Genomic DNA, 16,261 nt, shown 5'->3' with positions numbered 1-16,261 from the left:
TGCTAAAAAGCAAAAGTGGGACTGTGAAACTGAGGTGCCATATGCCATAGACAATAACAGTAGCATGCCTTACAAGTGGAGCATTCACCATTTATTCCATTTAAGATAATCACAGTTCCAAAAGAAGTGATGCATAATAATCCTACCTGCATGAAAAATAGTGGCTGTGTCAAGGTGTGTGTGTAGGTTAATAATGGTGCTTCTTTTATGGATCTGTTAAAATGAAAAAAATAAATACTGTTTGTTTTGTGATATGTTACCAAATAATATTAACGTTTATAGCAGTAGGCAAACATCGCCTCAGTGTTTGCCACAAAACACCTCAGATCCATGCTGCACTGTGCAGCATAATATGCTGCAGACACTGGCCCACTTTTAGTGCACTTTGATTGGCTGTATGCATTCATAGAGAAGAACATCCTTTTTGGGACTTCCTTTTTATTATAAAAAAACATAATGTGTCTTTTTCAATTATAATTAGCATATCTAGTCATGTTAGTGTGCATTCAGCTTTATATTCAGCTCTATTTTAATTCACTTGTTTGAGTTTTAACTTATGGGACTTTGCTTTTGTGGTGGAGTTGGATCCCCTCCTCCATTCCCCAATAAGAAATGTTGAGCTTTTGAAGATATTGACTGATAGCGATTCAATAGTAGTGACTGGGAAGAAGCACTAGCCTCAGTACTCCTCTCTGATAACTGTGATCTCTCAAGCATCATCTGAATCTGTGATCCCCAGCCAGTAGATTCCTCGAAAGTTACCAAAGGAATTGGCAATCTGTATTGCCTTTGTGCAATGGGGAGAGTGAGAGACGTGAAAATGATTTCAAAGAGTCCAGGATGAATCACGCTCTCATGGCAGCTGCCATTTATTAGCACATTTTCCACCATTTTTTTTTAACAGCTACCTAGCCATTTGACTTTCACAGAGTTTGCTAGAGTCTTACATAGTGAGGGTTTTATTTTGTCAAATGGCTTCATTAAAAGTGTTGATAAATGAACCTAATGGCAACTTGTATGTTTGACATAATTAGTCATGGCACTATATCTTAATAATGACTAAAAGCAAGGGACACATCATTTATCAGCTGTTACCTCAATAATGAAGATGCAGATTCATTTAAAAAAACAAACTGATTTTGTTACTGGTTTGATATCAAAAAAGTGCAAAAATCTGTCTTCTGCTTTAATTAGTTTGACTGCTTGGATCAGTAGCAGGGCTTACACTGATTTATTTAGGGCCAGTTCCTTGACAGTCAGGAAATGACAATACAGAACATATCGCATCAAAACATACAAGACTAATTGCTTTATTAAATTGCTATGTTTCTGACAGTGGAATATTTAAAGAATGTAGCATTTCCACAGGATCCTGTTTGACAGGTGCTCGTTCAAAAGTGCCTGAGTTGTGCTTGCTATGCTGCAGATTTTTTACCATTTCTTGCCTGTCACAGTGATGAAAAGGGAACCCATAAGAAATTGACAGCCTGTATTGCTCAAGGCCAAACAAATCTGAAGATGACTTGTTCCTTGATGTGGCCAACAGGGCTAAAAGAGTTGAGGCAATCCTTGAAGACTTAAGTTTTTTGCAGATTTTTGAGAGGTACTCAGTACAGGCTGTTTGTTTGTAGACTGGTGAAAAATAGCAGAGCCTTTATTTTGTAAAGTGACAGGTGAGAGACTTTACACTTTTTATTCTGTTTTAAGGAAATAGAGAACATGCTGAAATGTGTGCATTTACTTTCACAGGTTTTATAGGTTAAAGGATTCATTGGGTGCCGTAGGTGCAATATTAAAAACCATGGGAAATTTCAGAGATCAGCTATTCTAGAAATCCTCTGCACATTTAAAGTATTCCATAATATGTTTAATTTAAGACACTTGTGTCAGCCTCCCTCTCTCTGGGTGTGAAACTGGCACATTCACTGTCTGAATGGAAAGACAGTCAAAAGGTGCTGCTGTAATATGCCTTGGACTTTTGTGGGAGCTTTGTCCCTTGTGAAAAAAAAATATGGAGATGTTGTACATCATCATCAATTGCCAAAATGATGTGTTCCCTGGTACCACAGTGACCTTGTGTACCCCGATGCTCTTTCAACAACATGTGACAAATGAAATGATGCTGCACTTGGACCGCTTTTTATATAGAAAAGAATATAGTAGTAATGGACCAGCAAAAGCCTTCTTCACTCATTCTTTGAAATAAGATAAGGCAACGAGTGAAAAAAGAAGGTTTTTGAAACTGATAAGATTACTTGTGATGCAGGTACTAAAAGGGTGTTTGGTATCTGCATGACCTTAGCTTTTCTAATGTAAATATATCACTGGTTAGGCTTACAGCACAAAATCAATTTCCCCTTTTGTGAGAAAAGCTTTGCTTCATGGCCTTAAAGCTAAACCATTGGCCGAACATAGGTTGTTGTCGCTGCATATCAAACATGCTATTCTTCACATGTGGTCACTGCTGCTGTTTGAATAAAAGATACAAGGGACTTTAAACACCATGATAATAATTGCCAGGGATGTGTGTACCACAGGGGGACTTTGTGTTCTATTTTCTATTATTAAAGTGGCATCTTGGAATAGATAACCTTTTCTACATTCCACTCAGGGAATTAGTCAAATTAATAATACAAGATGTAATACGGTGCCTTTTAAAGCCTAGAGAGTGAAAGAATCAACTTGGGTTCAAGACCTACTTTCATACTCTCAGGCTGATAAATATGAACTGATCCTAAAATTATTTTAAGTAGACCCCAAATGCATCTGAAGATATTTTATGAGTCACTACAGTAAGTAGTTTAAATTGTATCTGCCAAAGTTTTTACTCTGACAGAGCAGAGTCTTGCTTGGCCCCAGGAGCTCCACATATCTCTTTTTGTGTTACCTCTGATCTCTCATCATCTCTTGGGCCTTACATCAAGAGCCCCGGATTTATCGATCAATGGTCATAAACAAAACATAGATTGAACAGGACAGTGGGGCACAACAAACGGATTACCGACTTTTTATTCCTCTGGACCCTATTGGTCACTAGAGCCTCAGCTGAAAAAGGCTATTGGCCAGCAGAAGTGTGGCATGCAATGCGGATTGGGCAGCAAAGATGTTAACGACTCATGCAAAAGAATCATAGAAATAGGTGCCGAATGACAATGAGAAAAATATTTTGTGTGAGTGTGCATGTGTGTGCATTCAAATAGTGTGTCTGTGTGCATAATATAAATGGATGAAAGCAGAATCAGATGTGTAATCCAATTGTGTCTGCAAGGTATTGAGCGTAATACCAGTCAATCCAATTTTCAATGCTTGAATACATGACGATGAGTGAAAGAGCTTCTGAGTGATAATTTCTGTGTTATTGTAAATGTGTGTCTGCCAACACGTGTGTACTTGTTCATGAATGCTTTTGATAGAATATCTGCATACACTAGCATGTGGTTGCACATGCTAGCACACAATATTTATACGCCACTGTGACCACACGCCTGACAGCTGTGCATATTTCACAGGGTGGAGAGCCCTGCATTGCAGTGCTTGTACATGGCAGTCATGCTCTTTATGTGAGAGCAGTTCAGGGTCAGACTAGAAGAGGAGAATTAAAGTACCATTACCAAGCCCATCCCTCTCTATCCTGCCTCTTTGTAGCGCAACATATTATCGTCTCACTTCCTTACCTCCTTAGCGTAATTTATTTCCGTGTTTTACAGCTATGTTTACTAAAGCAGCAGACCAGGAAATTCTCTACGGAATTGTGATTAAACTGCTTCATTTGAAACAAACAGCAAAACAGACACCAGTAATGCTATACATATGTTTAATAAAAGCAACATATACAGCACATACACCAAAAAGTACTACAATACTGACAGCAGTTGTAATGCACAAAAGCCTATTATTGCAGTCAATAGCATGTGTTACAAGATTACATCGCTTTCATTGCATCAGGTCAGTGTCAGAAACCTTCAAATCGAAAATGCCAATTTTGCTCAGTCAGTAATGAAGAAGAAGATGTTGTTCCTAGGGCTATCCTGCCTTTAGTCCAGGGAGTTTCAGAAATAAACAAAGAATAAAGTCTTCTCTTCCAATCCAAGGAGAGTGGCCATTTCAGTACAAAAGAGAAATCACTATAAAAGAGAATCTATACTTTCAGAAGCATAACGGCATGCCACGTGCAGAAACACATCAAAGAAATGAAAGGAATGAGAAGTGTTCCAGAGTGAATTAGCTATGATTAAAGATGCAATTTCTTTTTCCAGTAGTAACTAAATGTGTCTCTCTGTCTTTTTCTGTCTACAGCAGTGGCCCCCACACTTCCTAGTCTACGTTCAGAGGTCTTCAAGCCATGTGTGGAAGACAAGGACCTGGCCTTTTGTCTAAATGAGGGAGAGTGCTCCATTATTGAAACTGTGGCTGGGGTTCACAGACACTGCAGGTGAGTGTGATGGGGCATGTATTTGTGTGTGTGTGTGTGTGTGTGTGTGTGTGTGTTTGAGGCATTTGGTTTCTTTCTCAGCATTGACGTTTCCTCTCTTTGCCCTTCCCCTCTAATCACTAACCTTGGGGTCACTTTCATTCAGGCAGCTTTTTTCCTCCCCAGCCTGACAGACTGTGTTCTTAGAGTGATGATACACAGGAAAATCGTTCCTGTGCAAATGCACCCAAAATGCACTGAACATCGATAATGACCCAAACCACTAATCGAGGGTTTAGAGATGCTTTGGCCGCATTAGATGCAGTTGAATTTCTGATGAAACTAAACTACACAAATGGAAAGGAAATCCTTCCATGCAGATTCAACCAGGAAGCACAAGAGGAGCAAACATGATGCAACTGTCTTTTTATTGTGGTCTGACAAAAAGTAGTGATAGCATTCTTACAAAATGGGCTTCTCCTCATGTATTAACCTTGGCATAAATGTTGCCTCATATGACCTCCCTGGTATGAGATGCATTTTAATGGTAGGTGCAAAGAAGGGGCTCTTGCAAGATCATTCTTTGATCTTACTTAAAAGCAAAAGATTGTTCTTGTTGTTCTTTTTCTTTCGCCATTTTCTTTCCTTTTTCTTTTTCCACTCAGGCAGCCACTCACACCCTGATTGCCCAACAGAATACATTTCGCACACCCTGACACAACTCAAAACGTGGCAGGCATAACTAAAATGTTGTTAATTACCTAGATCAAATTTATTGAACAAAACAAATCCAATCCTTTATAAAGCCTTTGACAACCTATTTGCCTGCAGTAGAAAGCCTATCCCATTCATCTGTCACCTAATTATGTTTCTTCTTATTTGTGATAAAGATATAGTTATAGTGCTCAAAATGTCATTTACAGGTGGATGGGAAGAAAAATAGGAGTATATATACACAAGAGAGTAAATGCTATAAAATAATGCTTTATAGCAGTATATGCCTTAATATGTTCTGTTAGCTATCATTTATATAATATTAGCCGATTCTTTTAGGATTGTACTGCAAAATACACCCAAATTAAACAGTATGCTAGGAAAGCACGCTTAATATGCCTGTAGTCGTATGTGCATTGCAAATTTATGTGCTTGAACTCCTCTCTTCTTTGTATGTTCCTGGATGTTCCTGCTCCCCCTTAGCGGCCTGCTGCACTATCCACTTCAACTCTGCAATCACTCTGGTATATCACTTTAAAAATACATCACTTTAAAAATACATGATAAGAAATGTTCTCTGAGGGAAGAGTTGTGCTGAATGGTGCTGAATTGAAAACCAGCTCATTAGTACACCTACCTGGAATTAAAGGGCCTAAATCTTTATCTGGAAAAAAGAAACGGTGCATTATAAATGAAGCATGAGTGTGAGTCAAGCTTCTTAGAAAAGTAAATGTTGAAAGTTGAAAAAACAGTGAGGTAATGTGTGCATTTAATTAAAACTCACTGACCATTTTTGCTCATTATAACAGTCACATGGTTTATTATCAATCACAGATAATTAACCAGATAACTTTAAAATCTATTTGCTAAATGAAGAAACACATCAAATTTTAGCAGAAACCAGCTATAAAAAATGGAAAATTATATCATTTGGACACAATATTGATTCAAGTATTAATGCTTGAATATTTGATTATTCAGTGGAAACCTCTTATAGTGATCACATCCATCTGAGTCAAATTGATCAGTATGAGGGAATGGTTGTTATAACAGATTTGTTTTTTCTTTTTCTCATGGAGATTATCATCTAATTGACATTTATAGCATCAATATTAAGGAATGAAAACTGCTTTGCTATTTACTGAATTTTATTGACTGTTACCAAATACATAGCAGCTGTTTCAACCACTTTTCAAATTACTGCAGAAATTAAATTATTATTGGAGTTATAATTATACTACTGTAGAATGCAAATGCATACAGTAATGTAAATAATATATATCTAGTTCAAATTATTATTAGGCTATAGCCTAAAAAAATATTATGATGTTTAAAATATTATATACATACAGCATTTGTATAGGAATGATTCTGTCCCAAGCTTTTTGATCCAAATAAGTGGTTGATCACTGTAGAACCGTGATCCCTATAAGCAGTTTCCACTGTATAATTATATATAATTTCAATGAATGGTTCTGGGAAAAATTCAATGATGGGAAGAAGAGTCAGTGTGTGTTTCATGTCACATTACGGTAGACGATTTGGAATGTCCCTCTTGTGCGACAGCAGCATCAAGAAACCCCGAAGACTGTGGACTATAATTAGTGACAGCTGAATGACTGCATATAGAACTCAGGAAAGACTGGAGCGCATAACCCATAGGTACTATCTGCCAATTTGTCTTGAGTTGAATGCCTGTTGTGTGAAAGAATGATTACAGGTTTGTGAATACTTTTGTTGAAAGGTTGTTTCGTTTGCCTGAGAGTCCAGGCAGTAAGTCAGAAAATATAATAATTTTACTCAAAAATCACTGCCATGTTGATGCAGTTTAATGTCATCGCTGCTAGGTGGAACTCCAGGTGTGCTAGTGATATTGATGAAGCGCTTTTACAGGACAGTAATCACAAAATTGAATTATTTCGAAGGTAACTTGTCACGAGTAATGTGAAAACAACTAATTAAGCCTGCAGTCTACATTAAAGTGATGTTACAGGATTTCTAACCACTAGGGGGCAGAAAGTCCCCAAAACAAACTCACAGCAATGGAGCCACAATAAAGCTGAAGCAGAACATAAAATCTTTAAAACTGATTCTTTATTGCCACAAAAAAAAATTTAAGTTAAAAATACATTCAAAAGATATGGACGATGCATTTTGCCCTGATAAAGTATTTATTAACTGCTATTTGTGATGATCCCATTATTTCTGTCTACCTGTCGAAATTCAAGTCCATGGTTTGGTCCACCAACTCCTGAGAAAACGATCTGTCTCTTTCTGACTGGCTAAATGTTGGACTCTCCTCACCAGCTATTTCTTTATTTCAGATCTTTGCTATTTCATGCTGAGCGGGTAGCGTACAGTCAGCTTGTGTAAGGTTCTTTGCTGAAATATGGCAGCCCTCAGTTTTATTTTTTGGGGATCCAACCATATGGACTGACAAACCCAAACAATGAGCTGAAGACTGTAAATACAGTAGCAGTGGAGAACTGCTAGGCCATTACTATATTCATACCACGCTGCACACAGTGTTATCCTCTGTTTTTCTTCCTGTCAGAGATACTGTGCGTAATGATAAACCCAGATATTTTCCATCCACATTTCTAGATACAACTAAAAGGGGAATACATATAAGGCAGATTATTACACCCAGGTTTATGGTGCTAGAGAAACTGCTGTTGATCAATCACCCCTCCCCCCTAAGCAATGCTGGATCAGCCTCTTCATGAAAATAACTGCTGATCTCTTCAGTCTGCTGTAAAGCACAGAAAAGTAAAGGTTTAACTTGCTGCCTCCTTTGACGTCATCTTATCCTCCAGGCCACAGTGCAAAGAGCATAATAGATGGTTGGATGTTCTCCAACAATAGACAAGTAAAGATGTCAGAACAATCTTTAAACACTTGAATCATTGGATGAGAACACAGTTGGGAATCAGTTTATTTTGTTATGAAACATTTCCTTCACTCTCCTCCTCCTTTCTCCCCCTCCTCTGCCGGATGTTCATGTCTGCCAATGCTAATAAGGCTCCCAAAATAAACATGCAAATGTGAGTTAAAGACCTACTTCCACATCATTGCTGTAGCTTCTTATATGTTGAGTACAATACATGTACAAGAATTCAAAGGTCTTGCTAAAGGTGCTAATTGGGGCTCAACACATGATGGCCCAAGCACATATAGAAGTATCACTCTATAGATAACTACACTTGAAATTACATCATTCTCTGTTAAGGATTTTGAAGCCAAGCCATTACTACAGTGCCCTGCCAAATTCACCAAAACAATTTTTGGTAACACTTTCTATGAAGGTCACTATCACTATCACTATAATGACTTATGCATATATTTATAACACAATATAATGCGTCCATAAGACATTATAACAACTGTTATAATCACTTACAAACATGCATTAGGCGCTATAGCAAAGTTCATAATGTATTATGAACTTTTGATTTAATGTTTTATAACTAATAGTAATGCTAGTTTATATCAATGTGCGGCAAGAATCCCTGACCATGTTCCATAACACATTATAACCAACTCTGCCTCGTTATAAATACACTTTTTAGTCACAATTTAAAATTAGTTATATAAAATGGAATAATAGCTTATAGTTATGTTTAAAGTTATATAGCATGTCTTTGTTTGCTTTAAGTAAAGTGATAAAATATCTATCCCTGTATAATATATTACAGATGGACATAATACCATATGAACTAATTATAAGACCTTATAACACGTCATTGTTTGCTTTAAGTAAAGTGACACACATTTTGCGCAGGAAAACAACTTTTATTTATGTTTTTCACTTTATGAACAATCTGTATGAATTTTGAACATTTTGCAGTTTAGCACAAAAACACAACATAATTACATCAAGAAAACACATTGTCAGGGTGGTGAAAGATCGCTCAAGAGAAGACCTGTTGCCGACCAACATCATGTAAGAAGAGGCTCAGATGTTGTCACAGATGAATGGCAAGCCTATGGACAGGCCCTAACAGATGCAGTGGAAAATTAAAGACAACCACTTCACAAAACGTAGCCTATTAAAAGACATTTAAAAGATTTAAGAATACAATCTCATGCATTAGATACAGTATGTAGATGAGTGAAAGTATTAATGTTTACTTCAACAACAGAGTCAATGCATATACAGATATGTTTACTTTATAGGAAACTTAATATAAACGTTGCATCAAGCATCAATTGTCACACAGAGCAGAAATCATCAAGAATGATAAATCTCAATATTGCCCTGTGTAAATTCAAATTGGTATCAAACCTGCCATCAGGGGGAGGAGAAACATGATTTTGATGTGCATTTCTGATAGCAAAGGAGAGACTAAGATGATGACACATTTTCTTTGGCTCTGAGGTGTCAGACTCGCTGAGCGAGCACACAAAAGCAGAATGCATATATGCTATGAAGATATGAAAAAGCCAAAGGAGGAGGAATTCATTATCAGGAGGTGGCCGTCATAGCCAATCATGTTACCTGTTTTCCTATTCTCTTCACTCAAACAGTTTTGGGATGGTGAGTCTGGAATTAAACAGCCACTAAAGCTTCTACCCAAGGGGAAAGCATGTCCTTGTGCCAGAGGTAGAGGATCGCCACAGGCACCTCAAATTAAATTAACAGTGGAAAAGATAACACATGTTCCTGTGATCCTATGAGAACAACAATTCAGAATTCAGTGTTAGTACGTGAACAGACAAACAGAACTTGCGGCAGACTGTTGGGACACTTTGGATGTGCCGATGCAGCACGGACCTGACAGTGCCTGACAGAGCCATAGAGGATATAGCTACCTCTACAACTGTCACTACATGTATTAAGTTGGATGCTGACGGTTCTAGGTTGAATTTCAATCACACAGCCACAAGTGTATTTAGTTATGACAAAAAATTACTTGAAATGTTTTTTTCCTCCAGATGAGGGATTCGAGTTAAAATTGTCCCACATATCATCCACAAAGAGTTTAAATATGACTTGTTCATGCACTTTTTGGCAGCGATGCACTGAATGTTCGGCCACCAAAATTAATCGGCCAAAAAAAGCACTTTTGGTGTAATATGTCAAAAGGCCGAATAAATTTTACCAAATAACTACGCTGACATGTCGGCAGTGTGGATGCATTTTAAAGTGTCCAAGAAAGACACAAAAATCGCCGTTTGCAAACACTGTTCTGCTGAATTGTCTCCTAGCACATCCACTAAATCTGTGGCTGACTTCTTAGAAAATGTAACAAACGGTCCGGTTTGACTGTTTCTGTCACTTGTTTCTAAGAAGGCGATTAAGCTAGCTGCACCTAAATTTCAAGTGCAAACGTATTCAAGCATTTATGGTAAATCCATGGACGGACCAGAGCGAGCTGACAGGCAGGTTAGCATCTTTATCCTGTCAGTCTCTCTTTACAAAGACAAGTGTTGCAGTATGAGAGTCCTACCTGAAGAGAGGCTGTGAAGCCTTCATCTTGGTAAAAAGGTGTCCATATAGTATGGAAATAAGATTAATTGGATTATATTCACAGAAAGTATAAAACATATTACATATGTACATTAAAAGTAAATGGACACGTGTAATTTACTTTACCTCACCCTCTTAGGCCTCAGACCCACCCACCATAGTCTCTCCAAATCCTGTGGGAAATACTGAGTAAAAGCACATTTTGACTATTTTATTTATGCAACGGGAAAAAAAGTCAAATTAAATGGCTTCGGTATTTGGCTTTTTTTTCTTTATATTCGGCTTCGGCCAAGGATTGCCATTTCGGTGGAGCCCTACTTTGCACAGTATATGACTGTGCCTTGCACCAGACACTTTTGATATAATCCGTAACACCAGAGTTTCTGTGACAAATAATTGCTGCTAACACAAACCATATTGTTGCTTTCCTTCCACTTAAGCAAACCCAGAACAAAGTTCATGGCCAATTAGCAAGATGTGTGTTTTGTGTGTTGTCTATGAAGATTCTCAGTCATCCAGGTCATAGTTCTCCAACGAAGGTTAAAATCAAGTGCAACTGGACTTGGTTGAAGATACTGGAAGACGTTTCGTCCCTCATCCAAAGGACTTCTTCAGTTCTGACCCAGTTTCAGTTGTGTGTTTCATTTTGAATCAGCATGTGAAAAAACATGACCACAGTTCCATGTGGAGATACTGGAAGGTTAATTGGTGGCTCAAAGAGTAGCTATGTATGTTAGGTCTGTGAATTACAGGAGGGCATGTGTGTAATTCAGTGAAGCAGAGCTTGCCAGAGCCACTTAAAGTCCTTCCAGAGCCCAAGACAAAATAGGACCTTATGGCCTCTGATAATTTATTATGGAAATAACTGTGTTAAAATTGATCATTCTGCATGGGTGCCCTTCATTCAGCACAGCCCTTATTGATGATACGCCCTACCCTGTGTAACGTCCTTTCTGCATTTTTCAATACAATTGTTTCTAGCAGGTTGTAGTTTGAAAATATTGGACCTGCTCAGTGATGCAGGTTTTGACTTTGATGTGAGGGCTCAGCAGTATCAGTCTGACATGTGCTCAGCAAACCAAAAGCATGCAGTTAGCCACGGTTGGAGGGAGTTGTAGAATATATTAGTTGGAATGAGGCTGCACTGCAGCTCTGGCCAGAACCTGCAGCATTGTGTTGTTTTTTGGGGGGGACACACAGCAATGATCATAAGCTGCGCATGCTTTACTCAGGGCGTGCAATGCAGCAAAATCTTGATTGTTGTATGTGGGTGCACTTTTTCATTCTATGTACACAAATAACACCTGCTGCTTACCTACGGTAACCTACTTTTTTCCTGTAGTAACATTATGCCAACCTGCAAAATCTTTTTTTTCTTGACTTAAATGGAAAGGATTTCTCTTGGAAAAATCAGTAGGAAAAATGGTCTCCCTTCACCGAAAATTTTCGCTTCCTTTCAACAGAATGTTTCCTAACTTGAATGGGCATTGTATCAACAACACACTCCACAGAGGCTCTCTTGTGTTGCACAGATGATGCAAAATTGCTGCAAGTTAGCTTTATATAGTTGAAACAGCCTGATGCCTCCTTGCCAAAGACAAGCATGGAGAGGAAAACTATGAACTCTGCATTGTATATTGGTACCATCATTTATACTTAGCAATCCATTATTATGGGTTTTGAATATGTTTCCTTCTGATTGAAATGTAAATCCATAATAATAGTATGGAAATGCTAAATTACTATTCCAGACCTAAGTTGAGAAGAGTGTTGCATAAGAATTACAATGGATGTTTTTTGCATTTTAAGAAGTGACTTTAACATAGACAGTTTACCATCTAAGTTTCCACTGGTAGTATTTTTTTTAAATGCCTTTTTTCTAAATTGATAATAAACTGCTAGTATCAAGGATTTAGTGATCTGTATATGAAATTGGTAACATCTTCAAGGAAGGTCAAAGACCTGCAACCATTATAGAAAGGTTTTAAAAATCCTGTCAGAACAAATCTGGCTTTAATTACAGGTTTAGTCAAGTCAAAGCAAATGGAACCATATAACCAGCAAGAGAGATTTGTTGCTGGTTTATAATAATGATGATTATAGAAGAACAAGAAAGACTTGCCCAATGGTTTCTTAATGTTTTACCACACCTTTTAATAACCAAACGTTTTTAATGGATAGTTTTTCTTCTCCTCACCATGGAGGATGAAATCACTATTCTGTGTGTGTGTGTGTCTTTGTGCTTGTGTGTGCATTGAAAGCCTGGCAAAGCTCAAGGTAGCTCGTGTCTACTATTACCATGGTAACTTCTTCCCTCATTAGGGTGAGGCCAGAAGCAGAAAAAAATAGTTGTTGACTCACTTATAGTGTGCCTGCCATGGTAGTTACATTCAAATGCTCTATCATCTCTCAGCCGTTGCATTTTATTTTATGCAATGATTCTGAGTGATCAGACATTAAAATAATTGCCACCTAATGGTATAAATGACTGCTGTAGTGAATAATACATAACACAATTTGCATATTTGCTTCAGCCAAAGTTGTGAGACATAAGAGATTATATTTAAATGAACATTTATGTTTTATGTGTGTTCCTTCAAAACCCATCAGTGTAGATGGATAACTAGTAAAAACAGTATTTCATAAGCAAAGCGCTTACGCTGTGTGAATCTGAATGCCTTAAGGGACATTCATGTACATCTACCCTGATGAGGAAGTGCATAAAATCTAACAAAAAGAAGGAGTAAATTACTGTAGGGTTAAGCTTAAGGATAGGCTGAGTGACTGTGTGTGTTTGTCTGTGTCTCTTTGAGCCTCTTTATGTTTTTTCCCAGAACCCAGGAGACGTTGACAGCAGTATTAACAGAATCTGATATGACATAATAAATCATATAAATGAAGACCACAACCTCTTAACTTCCCCTTCCTGTTTTTCTTCCTCTCATCTTCCTTTTTCTACGGGGAGCCAGTTCAGCGATTAAATTGTCACTGCACAGTCAGACCTTGACAGGCTGCACTAATCCACGATGCTGTCGCTCCTTTGCTGATCCATCCTGCTAGGGAGGACGTTCTCCAGGCTTAAAGCCAATGGGCCATGTCCCCCACAACCCCACCCAGCTGCTGTATGAAAGCAACACAATTATAAATGTGGGAACAGACTTACCTGTTGGCAACATCCCATGACAGTCCATCATCTTGCCTTGGAACAGAGCACAACTGGAACATTAAGTTTCTAAATCAAGTTAATTAATTGAAAGAAAATGTAGTGGCCCCAAGTGTTAAATTAAAGTTCATCTCCTTTTTTAATATAGGAGTGACTTCTTCTAAAACACTTGGCTCTTAAGAATATCTGCCAGTCAAACATTATACCTGATATATATATATAAAAAAAATAATGTATGTGTCATCCTCAAGCTCGGGTCCTCTACCAAAGGCCTGGGAGTGTGAGGGTTCTGCGCAGTATCTTAGCTGTTCCTAGGACTGCAATCTTCAGGACAGAGACCTCTGATGTTTTACCTGGAATCTGCTGTAGCCACTCTCCCAGTTTGGGGGTCACAGCCCCCAGTGCTCCGATCACCACTGGCACCACTGTTGCTCTTACTTTCCACATCTTTTCCAGCTCCTCTTTCAGCCCTTGGTATTTCTCAAGCTTCTTGTGTTCCTTCTTCTTGATGTTGCTGCCGCTTGGGATTGCCACATCTTTCACTGCAGCCTTCTTCTGCTGTTTGTCGATCAACACGATGTCTGGTTGGTTAGCCATCACCAGTTTGTCAGTCTGGATCTTGAAGTCCCACGGGATCTTAGCTCGGTCATTCTAAACTACCTTAGGAGGTGTCTTCCATTTTGACCTTGGGACTTCCAGCCCCTACTCATGGCAGATGTACACTATCAGGGGCATCCCTGCACAGTCTGCACCTGGGGTCCTGCCTTGTGTGGTATGCCCAGCCTCTATTGATCTTGTACTGAGTGCCTGTTCTTGTGCCGCCATGATTAGTGCTTCTGTGCTGTCCTTCAGTCCGGCCTTTTCCAGCCACTGGTAGGATTTCTTTATATCAGCCACTTCTTCTATTTGTCTGTGGTACATGCCGTGCAGCGGCTTGTCTCTCCATGAAGGTTCTTTGTCTTCCTTGTCCTCACCCTCGTGTTTCTGCTGCCAGAGGTATTCACTAAGCCCTTCATCTTTGGGAGCCATCTTCCTGAAGTTCTCTTGGATCTTTGTCGTTTCATCCTGGACAGTGATTTTGACACTACTAGCCCTCAGCCTCCCTCACTATGCTTGGTGTACAGTCTCAGGGTGCTGGAATTGGGGTGAAACCCTCCATGAATTTTGAGGAGCTTTCTTGTCTTGATGTTAGTGGCCTCTATCTCCTTCTTTGGCCAGTTTATTATACGGGGCCCAGGGTATCTGATGACTGGCAGGGCATATGTGTTGATGACTTGGATCTTGTTCTTCCCATTCAGCTGACTTTTCAGGACCTGCCTTACTCTCTGTAGGTATTTGGCTGTGCGGAATTCCTTTCTGCCTCTTCATGGTTTCCGTTAGCCTGCAGCAGCCCAAGGTATTTGTAGCTGTCCTGAACATCTGCAATGTGGCCTTCTGGTAGTTCAGTCCCCTCGGTTCTGATCATTTTCCCACTTTTTGATACCATGGGACCACACTTGTCCAGTCCAAACGACATGCCAGTGTCTTTGCTGTAGATCCTGGTAGTGTGGATCAGTGAGTCGATGTCTCGCTCATTTCTGGCATACAGCTTGATGTCATCCATGTAGAGGAGGTGACTGATGGTTGTTCCACTTCGAAACCGGTATCTATAGCCAGTCATTGTGATGATCTGGCTGAGGGGGTTCAGGCCTATGCAGAATAGCAGCAGGGATAGTGCATTACCTTGGTATATGCCACACTTGATGGTGACTTGTGCAATTGGCTTTGAGTTGGCTTCCAGACTTGTTTTCCACAGCCCCATTGAGTTCTTGATGAAGGCTATTAGTGTCCTGTTGATCTGGTACATTTCCAAGCATTCCAGTATCCATGTATGTGGCATTGAGTCATAGGCTTTCTTGTAGTCAATCCAGGTGGTGCACAGATTGGTCTACCTGGTCTTGCAGTCTCGAGTGACTGCTCTATCAACCAGTAGCTGGTGCTTTGCTCCCCTGGTATTAGTGCCCATTCCATTCTGGGCCCTGTCCATGTATTGAGCCATGTGCCTACTCATCTTAGCCGCTATGACAGGAGCTTCCATGTTGTGCAGAGTCAGGTTATTTTCCGGTAGTTGGATGGGATTGTTCCCTTCTGGGGATCCTTCATGATCAGGACTGTCCGTCCTTGGGTTAACCATTCTGGGTGGGTCCCATCCATCAGCAGTTGGTTCATTTGTGCTGCCAGCCGTTCATGGAGTGCAGTTAGTTTCTTCAGCCAGTAGGTGTAGCTTCTGCTTCCCCCTTTATCTCTTTAGGCGGGTAGCCAGAGCGGTAAGTCTTTGTTTGGCAGTCTCCAGAACCTCAAGTATCGACAGCTTGTTGTATTTCTTAGGTAGCCCTTTCTTTGCACCTTTCTGTAGCTCTGACAGCTGACTAACCTCTCTTCGTGTTGCCTTGATCTAGGCCTCTAGCCTTCTCCTCCATGGGGGGTAATGCTCTTTGTGGCTTGTGGTGTTCATCTTATAGCC

At 39.4% G+C, this 16,261-nt stretch overlaps 1 protein-coding gene across 1 annotated transcript in view; it reads left to right on the top strand.

Moving 5' to 3' along the window:
* nrg3b (neuregulin 3b) overlaps positions 1-16,261 on the top strand; it is a 201,514-nt gene that overhangs the window by 90,558 nt on the left and 94,695 nt on the right. Inside the window, 1 exon segment of the mRNA XM_038736674.1 lies at positions 4,297-4,432. Coding sequence (XP_038592602.1) covers positions 4,297-4,432 — 136 coding nt within the window.

Source organism: Micropterus salmoides, unplaced genomic scaffold, assembly GCF_014851395.1.
Source record: "Micropterus salmoides isolate LMB-PRFRI ecotype aquatic unplaced genomic scaffold, ASM1485139v1 Ms_hic_scaffold_21, whole genome shotgun sequence".
Taxonomy (NCBI): domain Eukaryota; kingdom Metazoa; phylum Chordata; class Actinopteri; order Centrarchiformes; family Centrarchidae; genus Micropterus; species Micropterus salmoides.
This window is presented reverse-complemented; position numbering and strand designations above follow the sequence as displayed.